This window comes from Crocuta crocuta, unplaced genomic scaffold (assembly GCF_008692635.1).
Source record: "Crocuta crocuta isolate KB4526 unplaced genomic scaffold, BGI_CrCroc_1.0 scaffold674, whole genome shotgun sequence".
NCBI lineage: Eukaryota > Metazoa > Chordata > Mammalia > Carnivora > Hyaenidae > Crocuta > Crocuta crocuta.
In genome coordinates this window covers 921,848-944,011 of record NW_027527972.1, presented here as the reverse complement: position 1 = coordinate 944,011, position 22,164 = coordinate 921,848, and the positions used below count along the sequence as shown (strand labels likewise).

At 35.1% G+C, this 22,164-nt stretch overlaps 1 protein-coding gene across 5 annotated transcripts in view; it reads right to left on the bottom strand.

The window, feature by feature from the left end:
- The window catches only part of CFAP299 (cilia and flagella associated protein 299), a 500,083-nt gene that overhangs the window by 225,816 nt on the left and 252,103 nt on the right, over nucleotides 1–22,164 (bottom strand). The window contains exon 4 of one of the 5 annotated variants that reach the window (XM_077752820.1): nucleotides 9,872–9,907. The exons of the other annotated variants lie outside the window; for them this stretch is intronic. Coding sequence (XP_077608946.1) covers nucleotides 9,896–9,907 — 12 coding nt within the window. The 3' untranslated portion in view covers nucleotides 9,872–9,895. Of the gene's footprint in view, nucleotides 1–9,871; nucleotides 9,908–22,164 lie in introns of those variants that run through there. 5 annotated transcript variants of the gene reach the window in all.

Below are 22,164 nucleotides of genomic sequence, written 5' to 3'. Positions count from 1 at the left end.
TATGCTGCTCACCAATTTATAAAGTAGAAGATAAATTTAGAGTGAGTTGTGATTTTCCTTACAAGACATCTTTAAAGGCAGGACTTTTCTGGTAACAGCTACAATAAGTTGGGCATATGCAACTTTCACAAGTGTAGAGTGATGAGGATGAATCCGAAATGATCTTACTTGAACATTAATCAATGTTTTCTTTTTCTCTGCCACAAAGAAAAAGTAACCAAGCACATACACAAATGTTAATTTTGTACCATTACTTCCCTTGGCTTCTGGAAGTCTTGTTCAAAGTTGGTTGGAGACTCCCAATCTATCCTTTACATTTCATGATTGTTTTATCATATTTATCATATCTCCTATCTCTCCTGTCTGTGCTGCATTCAGAATGAGCTCCTGAGTTCTATTATCCAGTTCACTGATTTTCTCTTAGTCTATGCTAAGTCTAGAATTTATGCCATCCAGAAGTTTTATTAATTTCAATAAAAACAGTTGTAATTCCAAAAGTTTCACTTGGTTCTCTTCATGTCTAATTATTCTTATTTCCTTTCCCCCTTTTTTGTTTCATAAATTTTGTTCTTTATTCATGAGTACCATTATCAACTATTCCTAAAATTAATTTCATCCTGGATGCCTTCTTGTGAACATTTGCCTTGTCTATTGGCTGCTGTGTTTCTTAACATTACTTTGGAATGTACTTAACATATACTTTAGAATTTTAGTTTGCAGCCTCATTTGAATGAAAGGAATATCCCCTCTCCTCCTCCCTTTCTCTCTCTTTTCTTTATTATAAGCCTTCTTATTCCTCTGTATTCTAGTTCCTTCCACTTAACTTCCCAATGAGTTAAATCCACAGCCAAACCATAAAATAGTTCCTTTTTTATGGTGATACCAGGGATAACAGATTCAGTCACTAAACCAATGGACAACTTGACCTACTACTTCCAATTAAAAAAAAAAAAAAGATTAAAGAAAACCCCGATGTAGTGATGATTTTATCTACTTTGGCTTACAGTGTCTTACAAAGCCATTGTTCCAGCATTCGGATTACAATCATAATCCTAACTGCCTTTTCTCAATGGAAATGGATTAGGCAAGAGTCCCATCTCAAACAAAGTAGAAAGCCCACACTGTCTAGTTTCAAGTACTGCATAGAGATTTTTTAGACCATGTGATTCAGTATCTGAACCCTAGCAGACCATAGGTTTAAACTTACTCCAAACTTTGTATTTCTGAAGTATAGAAAGATTGATCTTGCTTTTTAGCCAGCTATATCTTTTAACATTTTTTAAAATGTTTATTTATTTATTTTGAGAGAGAGAGAAAGTACAAGCAGGGGAGAGGTACACAGAGAGGGAGAGAGAGAATCTGACAATGCAGAGCCTAATGTGGGGCTTGATCTCATGAACCATGAGATCATGACCTGAGCCAAAATTAAGAGTGGGTGCTTAACTGACTAAGCCACCCAGAAGCCCCAAGTCAGCTACATCTTTTAGATTTTCTCTATTTTCATTTTTTACTGTTGTTACTTGGAGCAGAGTTGGTGCTTAAAATATGAACTCTTGTGCTATTCGAGCCAGAAATGCAAGCTCTTTTTAAAAATATATTGATAATGAGAATGTTGAAGACCAATGGAGTTAACATAGTAATGAATGAGATAGTTTTAGAGAAGATATCCATGTAAGTATCATTATCTAAGAATGAAAATTTCGGCATACTGAGATTCAAAACAGACTGCTGATCAATATTATTTCATCTAACTCATTTGGGGATGGCCTGATCCAGATAGCAGGATCACAGGGCAAGGAAAATCATTTTGTGTTAATCTGAAGAGGAAAACAGCAGCTTGCTGTGAAGTTCATTCACACTGTGCCCTAACTGTTGTATTCCTATTCAATGCCCCTGCCCTCTATTCATCTTACATGCTCTCTCACCTGGACTTTTGCAACAGTCTCCCAACTAGTTTCTCATTATCAGTTTCTCTTCTTCCATAACCAGAAAAATTATCAGTATAATAAAAATTATCATGACAGATCTTTGCATTAAAGAATCCAACTCAGAGCGCCTGGGTGGCTTAGTAGGTTAAACATCGGACTCTTGATTTCTGCTCAGATCATAATCTCACGGTTCATGGGATCAAAAGCTACATCAGGCTCTGCGCTGATAACACGAGCCTGCTTGGAATTCTCTCTGTCTGCTTCTCCCCTGTGCTTATGCATGCACACGTTTTCTCTCTCTGTCTCTGTCTCTGTCTCTCTCTGTCTCTCTCAAAGTAAATAAATAAACTTAGGGAAAAAAAAAAGTATCCAACTGCTTTCTTAGAGGAAAGAATCTGACTTCCTAAGCACAGCACTGGCATTCCAGGCCGAGCTGATCCCAACTTACCTCTACAGACTTAGCTTGTAGTACTGACCTTAAGTTTAAGTGCCTTCTTTGTCAGCCAAAACATTCTTTTTTTCTAACGTTTGTTTACTTTTGAGAGAAAAAGTGCGAGCAGGGGAGGGGCAAAGAGAGAGAGGGACAGAGGATCCAAACTGAGCTCTCTGCTATTAGCAGGGACTCCAAATGTAAGCCAAAACATTCTTAACACAATGTTTCACTCTAAAACTCTAGATCTTTCTCCCTATTGGCTCCTTTATATGAAATATTTTCTTTTTTCCCCAATACATTCCTCTCAGAAGCCTCCACCTCTCCCAATGGCCTCGAAAATTCATACTTCCCTAAAAAAGGAGACCAAATGTCTTCCTTTTCTGAATGCCCAGCACTTAATTAACACCTCATTTGAAGCATTTATTATGTTGTATTAATTATTTGTAAACACATAATGACCACTAAGATCTTCTAGTGAAAATCCTTGTCTCATTCACTCTAGGATACTCAAGATTTATCTTTATTAGTTAAGCTTTTTATTCAGTGAGTCCAAAATAATTTTTAATGGCAATGATATTTAATCTTTCATAAGTTTTCATAATATAACTAGTCTCTTAAGGGGTGTTCAACAGTCCAATCCCACGCCTGGGGAGAAGGAAAGATGTAATCTTCAGGTGGCAACATTCACAGCACACATTTCAAAGCATCTCAGAAAAAAGTCAGCATGGCTTTGTAACTGTAACTGGATCCTAGAGAAAAATATTTTTCATGATATACCAAATATTTAAGGCAATAATTAAAGGAGGGAAGTACTCTACTGGAAATACCCACTGGGGACCAGTAGAAAAGTGTGTCAATGACTTTGCTTAAGGTCACTCACTCAATGGTGAAGTAAAAGGAGCTGTTGAGAGTGTAGAGCCTGACAGTAAGCAGTTACACAAATAGTAGCTTCAATTTATTTAAATATTCATTGTAGGCCAGGTGCTCTACATAATTGTATTATTTAGTTTTCATTACAAACACCAAAGGCAGATATTATTTCTCTCAATTATTAGATCAGGAAAATAAGATTAATAGAGGATAACTAACCCAAAGTCACACAGCCAGAGGCTAAGCCAAAATTGGAACCCAGATCTACTCTATTCCAAAGGCAGTAATCTCACTTCCTGCAGGGAACAGATTTAAGAAGGCAAAAGACACAGGAGAGGTTATTGGTCAGTCAGTATAAAGCTGATTAAACATGACCTCGAAGAGCTAATTAGATCAAGCAATGAGAATGATGACAGGAATAAAGAGACCAAACTGCATTTATCAGGTTGGCATCAGGAATCAAGCCATCGCCTTGAAGCAACAGTAACATAGTTTAAATTCACTTAATTGTAGATCAAACACTAAATACAAAATTCAGATGAAAGATTTGTTACATTCATTTTGAAACTCTTTCATGGACATCTTTGGAGAAAATCACAGCAACTCTCAATTACAAAGCGTTTTCAGAAATCTTCACTGCTATCTCTGAGAACAGAACAATATCTCCTTCATCACCATCACATTCCCAGCACCTCCACAGTCACCCCTTTTCAACAAATTGTTCTTTTCATTCTTCTATGGAATCATCCACTGATGAGCCAACCATAAATAGTTATACATTGTATTACTGCTCTTCCCCAAAAGTAAGGGTGATGGGAAGCATTCCACCCTAAAGTTTCTTGTTCATAAATTAAATTCACAGCCTAGAACAAAGTGCTCTGCCTCTAGGTGTTCAGTCAGGTAGGGACTAATGAGAGCATTTTTTTGCATCACTTTCCACAAATGTAACTCAAAATGCATAGCATTTAATATAGGAACAGTAACAATAAAATCAGTATGAACAAATGTAATGAAGTAAAGAAACATCACATACATAATTATTTCCACAACTCTATGTTATTCTCTCCATGCTTCTGATGGTTGGTGGTATTTTTCAATGACATATCAATATGTGTCTATGGAAATTATAATCTTAATTTTCATAGTAAAAATGGGCAGTTAACAGCATCATGACAAATCTCAATATTGGCCCTTGCAATAAAGAGATATTACAAAATGACTGGATGAGACACAATCATCCTGGAATATATATGCTTCAACATAAAATGTGTGTGTGGACAGATATTTAAAAAATGAAAGTCAAATCAATTGTCACAGCCAGTGACAGGAGTCTGGAAAGTAAGAGTTTTAATAGGTGCTTAGTAAATACCTATTTGCAGTGAGTTTTGAGATGAGGGAAAATATACTACTCTTCCAGAGTATTAAATATCTACTGAACATTTAACTACATTCTAGATACATAATATACGTAAGACATCTAGTTAGGTCACTGGAGTATAATCTATCATAAATACTCCTCCCACCACCCTTTGTTGGTTTCTTTTTTCCTTCTTTTAGAATTGAAGAGTGTAAAAAGTTCATGAAAATGAGTAATTATATGTTTTTCAACACTAAATGTATTCAGAAAATCCCATGTGTCTTAAGCAGGAAGTTCAATTACCAAAAAATATAAGGAGGAAATAGAATGTCAAATCTAAAGAGAAGTGCCTTCATTGCCCTCTAAAAGGACCTCACCTTGAGCAGGCCACTGCCACCTTGTGGCATTTTGATTCAATGAGTTTTGATAGGTGATCCATTCGTAATTTATCAGAAAAAAAGTATGAACTGGAATGGTAATATTTCGCAAATATTTATTTTGAGAGTACACTAACACTGTCTGGACTTTAATGCTGTCAAAAATTTTTTCTACATTTTAGTTTGTATTTTCACATGTTCAGAGAAGTCAACCAATTACCTAATAAATAAAATATTCAACCACTTAAAATTGTCCCTGATTTCTGAATGGCTTGAAAAAGTGATAGGTAACTAAAGATCATTTTAGTAATTGTGCTATTGTTATTTATAAGAAATACATATATTTGGTCATTCAGATGACCAAAATAAATTTCTCTTACATATTTGGTCTTTACCCACAGTGCCTGGCTCACAGTTCCCCAAAGCCTTGGAATTTCCTGAGCTAGAAGAGCAATGGGAGCATCTTTTATTATAATATTTGGTTACCTATCCTCTTGAAAATGTTCTTGAAAATGTCTCAGATCCATTAAGTTGAAATCAATGTCATGTCATTCACACAAGTCCCTTTTCCACCCATAACTGAGATTATGTTAATGAAGTGACTTTTGAAAAGCATACAAGGAAGGGGGCTGATTGCCTGGGGAACCAACCACAACCAGAGGACTAGAAATTTCAGTTCCACCCTAAATTTCTGAGGAGGTAGAGAGCCTAGAGTTTGAATCAATCACTAATAATCAATTGAGCCCATATAATGACACCTCCATAAAAACCCAAAAGGGGTGGTTTCTGAGAGCTTTCAGGCCAAGGAACCAGAATGCTTCTAGGTGCCACCATGCCAAGCCCCATGCTCCCAGAGGACAGAAGCCTCTTTGTTCAGGGCTTCACTCTATGTATCTCTTCATCTGGCTATTGACTTGTATTCTTTAAGATCTTTATAATAAATCAGTAATCTAGTGAATCAATAGGTTTTCCTGGGTTCTAAGAGCCATTTTGGCTAATTAATTGAACCCCAGGAGGGGGTCATGGGAACCACTGATTTAAAGTCAGTCAGTCAAAAGTACAGGCAATAACCTGGGCCTGTGATTGGCATCTAAGGTGGAGGGCAGTCGTGGGATTGAGCCTTTTGCCTATGGAATCTGATGCTATCTCTAGGTAGACAGTGTCAACATTGAGTTGAATTCTTGGACATTCTGCTGGTGTCCAAGAATTCCTTGTTGGTATGGGGAAGTACGTACACACACACACACACACACACACACACACACACACACACACTGGAATTGGGTCCAGGAACTCAAAAGAGTAATAAATATTACATATATAGATGTCACACTTCCTCTATTTTTTAATGAATAATTTTGGCATAGCTTCACATGTGCTTTAAGTTAAAATTTTATTTCATTTCTACTATTGGAATAAATTTATTTTGAGTCTTTAATAGGCTGTTTTATCCATAATATAGTATACTTTACCCTTATTACACTAAGTAAAAAGTCCACTTGTTATTAGCCACCTCACCTTCAATCAGATTGGACAAAATTGATTTAATGCAGTTTTTTTTTAGTTTATTAGTAATAAAAATCATGGAACTGATGAGAGATCATGTGGCTGATTTGGCTCCAAGACCCTTGAAAAAGTACTCCTTTCTTGCTTCCTCAATTATTTTCATATGATTTAGATTTGGGTTTCCATTTTATCTCCTAAGACTTCATTGATATTTACTTCATATCATCTTATCTCTAAGTTATTTTTATATATCTCTATTTTTTTTCTTTTTTAAATAATGCTTTTATTTATTTGAGAGGGAGAGAGCACATGAGTAGGGAAGGGGCAGAGACAGAGGGAGAGAGAGAATCCCAAGAAGGCTCCACGCTCAGCACAGAGCCCAAGATGGGACTCATCTCAAAACTCTGAGATCATGACCTGAACGAAATCAACAGTCAGACACTTGACCAACACAGCCACCTAGGCATCCTACTGTATTTCTTTTTTCCAGTAGAGGCCCTCACCTTTTTTGAATATAGGAATATTTGACCACAAACTTAAAGAATTATATTGAATAATCATCAAATTACTAACTTGCCTGTCCTCAAGTGCCATGTATCTGCTTGAAAAAAAAACTGTTCACTCTCTTTACTTACATGGCATGAGATGAATTTTTTACATATTGTAGATAATATGTTTTTCTTTAAAAAGAGCTTGAATGCATTCAATAGTTCTTACTTCTTAATTCTAAGAAGTTTACCTCACTCCACCTTTTATTTTTTCTTCAAAGATCTGAAGAAGTAAAGCTTATTTCTTCCAGACTTGACTTTCATCCATGACCATGAGATACTTCACATGTAATCAGAAATTCTTAGCCTATCATCATCATCACTTTATATGTATGAGGTTAGCCAGAAGGCCTGGGCCCACAAAGGATGACTTTGGTCTGGTTTCAAGCGTGGCACCCAAAATGCCACAGATGAAAGTTTACGGTTTACTTGAGAGAACACACAGACAAAACTGACATGGACATGGGATTTGATACACAAAACATTATGACATTTTTAAATAATTTTATGTGAGATCACAATGTTAGATAACTGAGGTTGTATTGACCAGTTAAAGGAAATAACTCCCCTTTCGTGGAGAGGGTTAGTCACTAAGTAGGGAATAATTGAGGCTAATTACCAGCTCCTTAACAGCTGAAGAAATGGAGTTGAGGGTGACCCCCAGGGGGCTAAACTCTGAAGAAGATACTGAGGGTCCAGATACCCAGAAAGCTAAACCCACTCAGCTAAACATACTCTACTCCATGATCACAAGCAATACTGTGGTTTCTTCCAATAATACCCTTAAGGTCTTGAAGAGGTTACTGAGTGAAATATGGAAGACATAAGTCACTTCTAAGCTATTTCTGCTAGAGGTTTCAAAATGCACACCCACCTCAGGAGGAATCAGCAGTGTCAGTTTTCTTTTTCAAAGTAGACACGTTGCAGTTGGGTATTAAAATATTCCCAAGGCTTCACTTTGTGAAAAAGTTTGACATCCAATAGCTAATAATACTTTGTTAAAAATAGATGGAAATATTAGAAAAAGTAAACACATTGTTGTTTACTGTGCACTTGTACAAGTTTGCTTTCATATCACTATTTTCCGAGCCAATGAACTATATTTGCCCAGTAAATATCCAGTAACTTCTAAATTCTGCACTGTGTTTGCAGTTCCGTAGTCTCAAATCAGAGTTCCCAAAGCCTGGTAAGCTAATTTGCTCATATTAATAAATATTAGGAGCTTTGGTTCTCAGTATTAGCCAAACTTCACAAGGAAAGGACAAGGAAAGTGTTAATGCAATAAAAATACAGAGATTTTCAATATATTATTAAAATACAAATGAAGTTTTAATACTCTTTACCACTGAAGACATCTGTAATATAATATAATATTTAAAATATAGTTAGTTGAGGGGCACATGGATGGTTCAGTTGGTTAGGTGTCCAACTTCAGCTCAGGTCACGATCTGACGGTCCATGAGTTCGAGCCCTGCGTTGGGCTCTGTGCTGACAGCTCAGAGCCTGGAGCCTGCTTCGGATTCTGTGTCTCCCTCTCTTTCTGCCCATCCTTGCTCACTCACTCACTCTCTCTCTCTCTCAAAAATAAACATTAAAAATATTTTAATATAATTAGTTGCCAATCATTTACATATATCAATGAGGTCATAGGAAAGTTGAGGCTATAATTATACTGATAAGGATTTGGTATAAATGCAACAAAGGTGTATCCTGCATGTTGACATGAAAATTATGTTTTTCTCTTCTGATCAGAAACCATTTCAAAACACTACAACTTCAGACAAAACTAATAGGATACGTATGCAATGCTTTTATAAAATTCTTGGTAAATGGGATTCACTGAAATTCAATGCTTGTAAGACATTTAGAAAGATCCACATTGCCAGCAACTGTCAGCATTTAATTTTCCAAGTTTAGACAAACAAAAGCATTGTCCTCATCTTCTAATTTTTCTGTTAAACAAACTCTACTAACCTTGCCTCCTAAATTTTCTGTAGTGTAGCCAGACTTCCAAGAACACAGAGAACACATGCTTCTCCAGCAGAAGACCTGGTCCCCATTCTTCCCAATTACCCACATCAAATGAGAGCAGCCATCTCTAATTAGACTACCTGTGATGTCTATTATATCAATATCTTCTTTTCAATAGTAGTACCTTAATTGAGAGTCGGTGCCTCACTGCTGGCATGAACTGTCTGTCATCTCTATTAAATATAGAGCCGCTGGGATCAGGTCATTATTAGTCACACAAATGTACCTCTTAGGACACCTTCTTCAGGAACACAGTTTTCATTTGTTTTGAATGACCCTTAAGATTTAAAACATTCTAAAGTAGCAGTTAATTTTAATCAAAATTCTTCCCATTAAGATAGAAAAAATAGCATAGTTTCAGTGCAAACTGACATTTACATTCCTTTGGGGTGAATTTAATTTGTAAGTGAATATGTGACCTATAAAGGAGAAGAAAAAATGAATACATATTACAAATGTATTTAACAGATTGGACAGGGACCCATGAACAATAGCATCAATTAACAACACCCAACTCCATATTAATTGGAAAACAGCTGTAATACTTAAAATCATTGGAGAGAATGAATCAAACATGTGCTTGCCTGCTTTTCTGCAGCAAAGGTATAGGAAAGCACGGCCAAAATGATCCTTTACAAGCTGAAGACAGACTTTTGTTTTCTCCATCATTTTTGTCTCCATCAACAGCGTTTTGGTCAAGCATTAATCGTTGCAGGTGCAGATGGATTGTAAAATGCAGTCAGCTGCAAAACACCATCCTCTTACAGTACAAAGGGAAATGATGTTGAACTGAAAGGCAGTGTTTGTCAAGATTCTGTGCTCTTAAGCCCCAATCCCTGATGACTTCATTCATTTTTCTACAAAAGAAACATGGGTGATTCTCAGAGATGATGTGTAGGTTGCTTTTGTAATATACTGCAGTGTGGTATGTGTAAATATCAGTAAAACATAAAAGACTGCTGAAATTTGGGGGTCAGGGAGTAGGAGATGGACAAGTGGTCGTATTTGCCCTGAATGACATTATGTAGGTGACACACACATAATGTGCCACTTACATGATGTCAGAGAGAAAATGAAAAAAGAATCATGTAGTGTGGGCTTATTTTAAATTGAATTGAATGAATCATTTACATTTATTTAAGACAGCATAGGTGCTACATCCATTTCAGAGTTAAATGATTCAAGCAAGGACAATAACATATGTAAAATAATTATCTTTAATTATCTTTAGAAAATGAGAAGTTCTACAAAAGACATGATGTCAATAAATTCAAAGATCTGTGTATTTTAACTATTTCTGTTGATATTCCTAAAGGGAATTCTCTGCTTCTTGCTCCAACAAATATACGAGACAACATTTAAACTTGTATAGGTGACCTATGCCATCTCTGTGAACATTCACCACTGGTTTAATGTAAAATACCCTGAATTAATATACCTCCCAATTCTGCCTGCTTGTTTACTAGCATTGGGGAACTTGCCTGCCATGTGTCCTATGCCTTAGCATACTTATCTGTGAAATAATAACGCACCTCATGAAGGGTTTGAGGGATTAAAATATGATAACACATGCGCAAGCGTCTAATAACATATCCAGCACATCAATATTATGTTTCCCTTTTCTCCTTAGCTGTTAGTCTTTCCTTTCTAACTACTGTATATAATTCTTTTAACTTGATGCTCCCTACCTTCGAAAGGTGAATAAGACAGGTAAACGGCTTGTTAAGAACCACGTATCAAATAGAAGACTTGGAGTGACCACCCAAGGCCAGAGTGTTAGGACTTGGGAAGACCAGGGTCATTTCATTTTTAATTCAGAGGACTGAGAGTATTCAGTTCAACCTCTATATGTGGAAGTTTTAGTTGACACTTTAAACTACAGCGGCATGTGGGTGGCTCAGTCGTTCAAGCCTCTGACTTCGGCTCAGGTCATGATCTCACAGTTTGTGGGTTCAAGCCCCACGTCGGGTTCTTGCTGACAGATTGGAGCCTGGAGCCTGCTTCGGATTCTGTGACTCTTTCTCTCTCTGCCCCTCTCCCACTTGTGCTCTGTCTTGCAAAAATAAATAAGTGTAAAAAAATGCTTTTTAATTAAACTAAAAACCATCAGGGGAGTCCCTGTGGCTCAACTGGTTAAGCTGTCAACTCTTGATTTCGGCTCAGGTCATGATCTCATGGTTTGTGAGTTCAAGCCCCACATCAGGTTCCATGCTACAGAGCCTGCTTGGGATTTTCTCCCTCTCTCTCTGCTGCTCCCCTGCTTGCTCTCTTTCACTCTCTCTCTCTCTCAAAGTAAATAAATACTCTATAGAATATCACTTAGTATAAAGATGATATGGGTAACAAATAGGGATAATTCAAATTTCACAAATTATTAATACAGATACAGATATTTCACAAAATATAACATTAAATAATAATTTATTTCAGCCTTACATGTGGACAAAGTTGTTTCTATAAATAAGGATATTAGTTGATTAGGCTTGATAGATACTTTAGGTTTTTTATCAAACCCTAATATAATCATTTCTGGAGAAATGACATTCACATTGCGATTCTGAGATAAATTCTTTAGTAGCAAGCTGGATTAATCCATCCTTCTTACTAGGTTTTATGATCTGACTGTGTTATTTTTCTCGTTATGGGAAAGAAGAAAAGGGAAAACAGAAGGTAGAAAACAAGATCTAGAAACAGAGGAATTAAATACTTCCTGTATGCTCTGTTAAAATAAAATATATTTGGGGCTCAGTCAGTTGAGTGTCCGACTTCGGCTTAGGTCATGATCGTGTGGTTTGTGAGTTCAAGCCCTGCATCGGGCTCTGTGCTAACAGCTCAGAGCCTGGAGCCTGCTTCGGATTCTGTGTCTCCCTCTCTCTCTATGCTCTTCCGCTGCTTACACTCTGCCTCTCTCTCAAGAGTAAATAAAGATTTAAAAAAATAAAAAAATAAAATACATTTATTTTAGCAATTGTGGGTGGCTAATTGTAGTCATGTTATTCTTAGTTGTATCATTCATCTAAAAACAAGTGGCATACACTTTCTCCTTGAGAGATATCACCGCCACCAACAACAACCAACAAACCTTTAGAGCATGACCATCATCAGTGATCTGTGAAATTCACACAATATTCATTTGTCCCTCTAGTTCAGTATTAGGGCATTGATGAAAACTTTTCCCCTTACACTCAGGTATATGAAGCCATAACATTTGTTTTTAAATCATTCTCTTTACATACCAGTAGCCTCGGACAGTGTATGATTATGGATAGTAATGACACAATTAAGTTATTTTCATTGTTTGAAGCAAGACCTGCCATACTGAGTTGTAGCATTATGGGTAGTGCATTTAGTCGTCTGACTTTCCTCCTTTGGCTAATGGGAAGTTAAGAGACCAAGTCATCAAAACTTTCAAGAGAACTCAAGAGAGTTTGCTTAATGGAGTTCAAATATCAGACTAAGAACAAATTGTAACTTTGATTTGAACTCTGCTTCCTACTAATGTCTCAACCCAGGTGTGGGCTGAATTTGATAAAACATTAACTTTGTTCTCTATGTAAATAAAATAGTGGCTGCCCAGGTGCACCTGCTGTATGGTATTACAGGCAACCACAAAGTTATCAGAGCGTAATGCAGAAAAAATAAACAGAACAAGTGTGCTAAGGGGCACATTTAGATTGCCGTTGTAGATTGTGTATACAGCTAAATCTTTCTGTCAAATAAGTTTCATGTAGTTACTGAAAATAATGTATAACTCACACGGAAGCTAATCCCCCCACCTCTCCCACGTTTTTATACCATTCCTCAAATTAGGTGGATATTTAAAAAATACTGTCAACAATTACATAACTGGAAGGTATTTAAAAGTACTACAGAGAAAGGAAAACAAAGTATCGCTAAATAAATTTGGAATAGGCTATGCTTCCTTTTAATTTCTTTTGTGCAATGACAGAATGATAGAGAGTACTGGGAACATTTATTACTGACAGGTGTAATTTCACCCCTACTTGAAAGGCCATGACTTTAAAAGGAGATGAAAGCCTCCAGCTGATGAATGAGGGAAGAAAAGTCTGACAGGAATAACATGACTGTCTCAAGGGAATTGAGTCATGTGGTCCTGCGGTTTACCATTTGGCCATGAAGTTACAAAGATTTACAGTGTATTCTGAAGGGGTTTGGAACCCGTTTATTTGCATTGACTTCTTGAGAGCTGATAGAACAACTTAGTGAAATTACAAACAGTATGACCAGCTCATCCTGCAATTGATAATGACATAATGGTTATAGGCCACCCAGAGTAAATTCAACCATGACTGATAAAACCCATCTGCCAGCAAGTTTCTGGGATAATAACAAGATTTAAGATAGCAATCTGGGTATAAAAGCCTTTATAATTTTAACAAGAACCATAGGTTTACATTTAGAAAGGGGCTTATATCACTTGTGGAGACTTTGCAGTATCAAAAATAAGGTCCCAAAGGATTTTTTAGCTTTAAGCCCATTCTGATAAAACATTAAGATAAGATAAAATGTCTTTAAGTTATATTGAGTAATTAAACCAATGGACATTCTGTACTATTATTTTTAAGCTGATGGGCTTAGAAACTGATTTAAAGAATATTAAAATTGTAAAGGAGATAGATGTTAGGCATTAATTATTATAATGTACGGAAAAATGAATGAGAGTCATAGGAAATAAACAAGATAGAACGAGATAAAAGCAAGAAGTGGGGGTTGGTCTGAAGGCATTAAAGCAGCATAACATTTTGTTAGAATTAACTCACTTTTGGGAAAAAATATTTGAAGACCGTGTATCTGATAAGACATTAACGTCCAAATTATATAAGGAATTCATACAACTTAATAGCAAATAAATAACCTGGTTAAAAGGTGGGAAAAGGCACTGAATAGGCATTTTTCCAAAGGAAATATACAGATGAAGAACAGGTATATAAAGATGGGCTCAACATGACTAATCATTAGGAAAATGCTAATCAAACTACAATGAGATATCACCTCACACCTGTTTGAGTGGTATTACCAAAAAGTCAAGAGATGATAAGTGTTGGTAGAGAGTAAAGGGAATCCTTGTACAGCTGTTGGTAGGAATGTAAATCAGTACAGCCATTATAAAAAAAAAAGTATGGAGATTCCTCAAAAAATTAAAAGTAGAATTACCATATGATCTAGCAGTCTCATCTCTGAGTATATATCCAAAGAAAATGAAACCTGGATGTGAAAGAGATACCAGCACTCCCATTTTCATTGCAGTATTATTCACAATAGCCAAGATATGGAAACAAGTGAAGTGTCCATCGAAAGCTGAATGGATAAAGACTATGGTATATATAATATCACATTTTGTGTATGTAATGTACACATATCATATATCCATAAAAATATTATTATTATATTATTATATCAATCATCCATTAAAAAAAGAAGAAAATCCTGCCATTTGTGACAATACAAATGAATCTCAAGGGCATTATGCTGAGTAAAATAAGCCAGGCACAGAAAGACAGGTATTGCATGATTTCACTTATATATGGAATCTAAATATAATCAAACTCACAGAAGCAAAGAGAAAATGCTGGTTGCCAGGGGCTGGGGGTAGGGGGAATGGAAAGATGGTTAAGGAGCACAAACTCAGTTATAAGATGAATAGGTTCTATGGCTCTGATGTACAGCCTGGTAACTGTAGTTGATAACACAATATTATAGCTTGACAATACTTGCTAAGAGTAAATCTTGTATTCTCTTCCTCTCTCTCTCTCTCTCTCTCACACACACACACACACAGCAACTATGTGAAATGATGGATGTGTTAATTAGCTTTTAATTAGCTTACTATAGCCATCATTTCACAATGTATATTATATCAAACCATCACAATGTACACCTTAAATATATACAATTTTTATTTGTCAACGGTACCTCAGTAAAGCTGGAAAAGTTTGCTCTCTTTTCCTTAAATGTACATCTTTCACTACTTCAGTACTATGCCCAATTGGGGAAACTGAGAGTTCAGATGAGTTCAGGGCTATTCGTACCAGTGAAATCTGGGTAATGTCTTCTATAAACAGAAACCAGACCTTCATCTCCATCCACACCTCACTGGTATTATTTACTTTTATTTGAGCATCTATTAAATTAAAAAAAAACTTGTTAATGTGATCAGAAAGAGGAGCTATAAAGGAAAACCAGAATCTCTTCAATTAATAAATTACTTAGAAATACTTCATAAACAATAAGAATAAATAAGTACAAAAATTGTCTGAAAATCCATGGATAATAATGAGTATTATTCAGTCTTTTTAAACTCTTAAGAAATTTCCCATGAGCAAAATGGTGCCCAGGTAAGTAAGACTAACAGAAAGATAGAACTACAAAAATGCATTTGGGTTATTCAAACACTGTTTAGAATTTTTGGCTTTGTTTCACTTTATCATTTTGAGGGTTATTTATGGACTATTCAAACAAAGTTATTTCACCAGACAAAACCTATTAGTAGGTACAGAGACACAAAAACTGATAGAATGTAGCATATAAACATGCAAATATATAGATAGGTTAGCTGTCATTGGAAAGTTACCAAAACATAGTTACACATAAAATAGAAATTATTAAAAACTCCACAGATGCCAAATAAAAAAAGAAAACATTACAAAATTAAGTGCATCATGAAAAAATCATTATAACATTGCTTGATATTTACCTAAAGTTGAAAACATGCCCATGCAAAAGCTGACTCAGATGTGCTTTATTCATAATTTGCCAAAACCTGGAAGCAACCAAGATGCCCTTCAGTAGGTGAATGGATAAATAAATTATGGGACATCCTGACAATGTAATATTCAGAACTCAAAAGGCATGAGCTATCAAGCCATGAAAAGACATGGAAGGAACTTAAATGCATATGAGTAAGTGAAAGAAGTCAACCTGAAAAGGCCCCATACTAAATGACTCTATGACTATCTTCTATACGTCATTCTGTAAAAGGTAAAACTACGGAGACTTTAAAAAGATCAGAGGTTAAAGGGAATGGATGAACAGGCATAGCACGGGGGATGTGGGTGAAAAAAATACTTTGTATGATACTGTATATGTCATTATATATTTGTTAAAATCTGTAGATTATACAACACCAAGATGGACTTTGGGTGTATAACAAATATACCATTCTGGTTAGGGATGTTGATAATGGGTAGGCTGTACATGCGTGGGGGCAAGAGGTATATAGGAAATCTCTATACCTTCCTCTTAATATTGCCGTAAAACTAAAACTGCTCTAAAATCTATTGTATATTTCATTATTACTTTGGCCCAATTAAAACAAAAGAAATAAAAATAGCACTTATTACTCTGGATTGCTTAAAATTAATCTAATATTAAAGAACTATTCTATTGAAATAATTCAACATTAAAAAAAGTAAAAAATTTTTAAACTTTAATAAATAAACCCTATAAACCAAACTGTGAAACATTTCTAAAAGGAGATTCTCCAAAATTACTTTCTTTTCTCACTACATAGCTCCCTGGCCTTGGAAGTATTTGCATGCACAGTATGACGAAGTTCTCAAGATTCCTTAATACAGTTAAATGAGATCACAGAAAATAGGATTTTGAGAGCTGTGGATATCATTCGGATTTCGCACTAAAGTTTTGCCAGTGTGAATAATTATACAGAAGGCAAGAGTCCTATTTATTTACAAAGTCATATTAACATAATGCAAACTTTTTTTTCCTAACACAACCATAAATGTCTGGACATAAAAAGGTATCCAAATGGTGAATAGGTATAGTATTATAAAAGCAAATGTATGTACTTTAAAAGCCCTTGAAAAGTTTTCCAGGAAATTCATCTGTACATTTCTTAATATCAAATTATAAGCCCCGATTTAAATGTCTCACACACTATGCAAATTTCAAATACATAATTAAAATAAATTTAAAATGTTGCTAAATCCTAAGTCATTTGTAGAATTGAATTTGATCGTGCAACATTTTCACCCCGAATTTTCTTTTTCTCTCTCCTTTTCAGTACCCTCTCTTTTCCTCTTTCTAAATCTCTCTCTCTCTATATATATCTATATCTATATCTATATCTATATCTATATCGATATAGATATAGATATATATGTGTATCTATATGTATATTCATATCTGTATATATATTCATACATACACACATACAAATACACAAACTTTTATTAGCTGTATCCAGTTTTATATAAAAATTCTAACCCATTTCTGACCTCAACATGATTATTCTAACTCTCTGTTATTACTCATTAAATCTCTGGCTACGTCCCATTAGGTAACATCTGCTTTCTATCAATGCCAAGGAAGACAGGTTCTTTAAACAAACTTTCTTTAAAAAATAAGAATAAAAATGTAGGTGTTATATGGATCTTTAAAAAGTGGAAATCTAAGTTCTTTTATTACAACCAAAATGAGGTTTTTCAATATGAAAGCCTTCCATTTACTCCAAGAAAATTGTGGAAAATATCAACATCTGTACATTGCAATAAAAGCCCTACTTGTAACTGCCATTCATCAAGCCAGTGAGTAATTCGGAAAACAGTAGCAATAGACCTTGGAGTGCAGTATATGTAGAATGAAGCCAAAATGTTTTTCTAACTTGTAAAGGAAACTTCCATGAGCACTACTTTCTGCCAGTTGCTTCTTCAAGGTATGAACAGCATCAAACCCCTGTTGATTTAACTCCAATAAACTGAGAGGAAAGCCAAATGAGGCATGTTCCATATGTTAACAAATCCTCCTATTAAAGGATAATTTGAATCTCATTCTCTGGTATTACTGGAATCAGTCATCAGTTGGGCACAAATAATATATATAATATATTACTGGGCACAAATTATATAATTTGTTGGGCACAAATTTTATATATATATATGCATGAGTATAAGTATGAGAATATTGATAAAGTAAAATGAACAAAAAATGAACCCGCTATTAATTATTTGAATATTTGGTTTACTTTCCTTTTATGAACTTACTTTCTAATGTTGGTGAAGAGAGACACATGGCCCAAAAAAGAAGATACTGAGAGATAGGTAGAAGAAGAAAGAAGCTTATAAATTGAATAAATTATATTCTATTTAGATTTAACATTTGTGAACGGTATAAAATTTAAGATAGTTCACTTCTTTAATGTGAGTGTCTCCATCCATTGTAATTATGAAAATATATGCGTGATGTAGGTGTATATATATACACATATATACATATAGACATAGTTATGATGTAATAGATTAAAAAAGAAATTTTAACTGGAAAATGTTTTATAAATGTCTCTGCTACATTACATGTTAATCTAAAATGAAAATAAGCAAATCTGCTTCATAAAACCATTACATTGTTATATTACATGGGCTCCTAGTTCAATGTAATTTCCAAGCTTCTCTCACCATGATAGATTGATGACTGTAATTACATTTCCATTCCCACAGCATCAGGTAATAGAAAGTAGGTGTTCACCTTTACTTGCTCAGTTCTTGCTGCACAACTTAAATTATAAGACAAGCCCTTGAAATGATTTTGATGCTGGGCACTCATAGCTTTTTCCCTGCACTTAGCAGCCCAGCTATAGATGTAAGCTTTGGTTTTCTGGAAAATGATCCAAAGTTTCCTAATTATAAAGTCAAAAATAGAGATTCTTGTAGCTTGGTGCCTTTTTTCCTTTCTTACCCTTCAGTTAACATAATTCTCCTCTAACCTTCTTGTTCCTGTCCTTCCTCTCCTCTCCCCATCCCTGTTTCTTTTCCTTACTTTCTATATGTATCTCTGTCTCTTGGTCTGTCTCCCTATCTCTTCTAGATCTATTTCTCTCTCTCTCTCTCTCTCTCTCTCTCTCAGTCACACACACTCTAAATCTCTCCCTCTGCTTTTTGCTTTTAACAAATGCCGAGCACCCAGACAGAGTAGAGAATATAGTGACAAATAAGACAGGCACAGTCTCTATCCTTATGGCGCTCCTTGCTTCTTGTCTACCTGAGAGACAGACTGAAAAAAAGTTGCAACTGTGATTAAAAAAAAAAAAAAAAGTTGAGGGTATGACAGGACCATACAATAAAACATTTAACATTCTATCTGCTATATTCTTTCTTATGCTTGTTATATCCTTCTATAACATTCAAGCTGGACTCTAAAAGATATAGAAAGTCTATAATATTTTAAAAAGCACAGAAATAAAAAGATTCAAAAGCACAATAGAAAGTTGGTAAGTAAAGGCAGTCACAAATCTCCACTGGGAGGTCCCTGTTCTCTTTCACTTAAGTAAAGGTCCCCAGAAGACCAGACTACCTGACTCCCTTCCCTTTTTCCCTATTCCTTTCCTTTCTTCTTTCCTACTATAAACATTTATTCAATGCATACTATGTGCCAAAGACAAGAAATTTCAAATAATATTATAAAAATTATTTAACAATTATTGTCACAATTTACACGCACAAATAACCTGCTAGAAATTTATTTTACAGGAGACCTCAGATAAGAAAGAAATATACACGTAAGTGATGAATCACTAAATTCTATACTTAAAAGCAATTTTACCATATATGTTAACTAACTAGAATTTAAATAAAAACTTGAAATATATATTTAAAAAGAGGGGCATCTGGTGGCTCAGACAGTTAAGCAGCTGACTCTTGATTTTAGCTCAGGTCATGATCTCCTGGTGGTGGGATCAAGCCCTGCATCAGGCTCTACACTGATGGCACAAGCCTTCTTGGGATTCTCTCTCTCCCTCTTCTCTCTCTGCCCCTCCCCTGCATTCTCTCTCTCAAAGGAAATAAACAAAGATTTTTTAAAAAAGCAAATTTTTTTTTAATTCTAATTTTTTAAGCTCATTTATTTATTTTGATAGAGAAAGGCAGGGAGGAACAGAGAGAGAGAGAAAGAGAGAGAATCCAAACAGACTCCACACTGTCAGCACAAAGCCGAATGGGGGGCTTGAACTCATGAGCCACGAGATCGTGACATGAGCTGAAATCAAGAGTGGCCTTCTCGGGATGCCTGGGTGGCTTACTTGGTTAAGCGTCCAACTTCAGCTCTGGTCACTCGGGTATTGATTTCACAGTTCGTGGGTTTGAGCCCCACATTGGGCTCTGTGCTGAACATTTCCCCAGAGCCTGGAGGCTGATTCAGATATTGTATCTCTCTTTCTCTCTGTCCCTCCCCTGCAACCGCTGTTTCAGTCTGCCTCTCAAAAATAAATAAATGTGTAAAAAAAAAAAAAAGAAAAAGATGTTGGCCTCTTAAGCAACTGAATGATCCAGGCACCAGCAAATGTTTGTTACTTTTGTAACAGCAAAAAGGTAAAAAGAAAAAAAAAACAAAAAACACCTATTGCTTGGAATACAGATTAAACAATTACAGCATATCCATCCATAATACCTATAATGCAATATTATGTACTTTTAAAAAGACTGAGGCAGAGCTACATGAATTAATACCATAAGCTAGTTCAGGTATATTGCTATGTGGAAAGAGCAAGCTGCAGAAGAGTGCAGAGAGTATAATCCCATTAGGTAAAATACAGAAAAGCATGTTTAAACCTGTATCTGTAATTTTATTTACAGGTGTATTTACAGTTCTTTAGCTGTCTATAACTTTATGCCTATCAGTATAGCAATGGCTATATATCACATATAAACATGCATAGTATAAAAATATACATGTATATATGTATTTCTAGAAAGATTTATAATATACTGTTAGCTGCAAAAGAAATGGTGAGGTTGAAGAATGAAACTCCCATGTTTGAAATATACGCTTATTAGTAAGACTTACTTATGCTCACATACTCATTTGTTTATTGTTTTTTGTGGGGTTTTGTTTGTTTGTTTTGGCTTATTCATTAGCTAGAATAGTTGGAAGTTTTCTAGACTCTTCTCTCAACCAGTGAGCGGTCCTTCCTAGGATTACAAAAGAAAAATGATCTGGCCACTACTGCCCTAAGGCAATTCTGTGGACTGGGAAAAGCTGCCCTTATCTGAAAACCATAGAAAACAGGGATATTGCCTATGAAACACACAAAACAATGTTACGTGACTTTTGTTTCAGCACTCAATATGTTAAACATTTTGAAAAATACCATTAAAAATGATAGATAACAATGGGTGAATGTGGGTGGTAAAGGATGTACAGATGTTTTCAGTGTATTCTTGTGTCTTTTTTTTTAAGTTTGAAATTATTTCTAAATAAAAAGATTCAAAAAAGCAGAAAAAAAAGCTAATGATATATTATCAAGTAGGTAACAATAAACTGGTGGTGGTGTCTTTTTAATACAAAAACAAATGTCCTCTTTTCATCTTGTTTGCAGGTTATATTTAGAGCCATAAAAAAATAGCACAAGTAAAGAGCTCATTCTTGAAAACACATTCCTGACATTTGTTTCTATATCTTTCACTTAAAAGGTGATGTAGTAATATCAGCAAGAGCATTTCATAGCATTATTTCCTCTTGGCTATGCAATCTAGTTTTTCAATTTTCTAGTCTGTAGTCAGGGTAAGATGTATTAATGTAACTTCCTTTATGTTTAAGGAAAAACGATTACTATGAAAACACTTTAGGAAAATCATTTTGGTATTTTTCTTCTCCTCTCACTAGGCCACCTTTTACCTTTGGAAAACAAAGTCGAAGACATGCTTATTAAGCATTTGGTTGAAAAGTAAACGTTCAAAAGAAAATATATTTGCACAGAAGTATCTCTTCAGTGAAAATCATCTAACTCCCACTTTCTAAAATACGAATAAATTATTTTAACATGACCTCAAGGAGGATTATAAACAACCATCTCTTTTTTAATTGAGGTATGAATTTTACACAACTCAGGCATGAAAAATGTAGCTTTAAAAATTTTTCCCTATAACTGAACTTAATTTACCTTGTGAGCCCCCATTTTCACTGGTGGCAAAACATGTGATCTTGCCAATGTAAAATAAATGCAGTTATTTTTTTCTAGTTTAAACACATTTTCTCTAAGAGAAGTATTTGGTTGGCTTAGAATACTCAACCCCATTCTCCTTCTCATACTCCTAGGGTTAAAATCTTTCCTTTTGATATCACTGGTCAGACTTCAGGGCCCAGG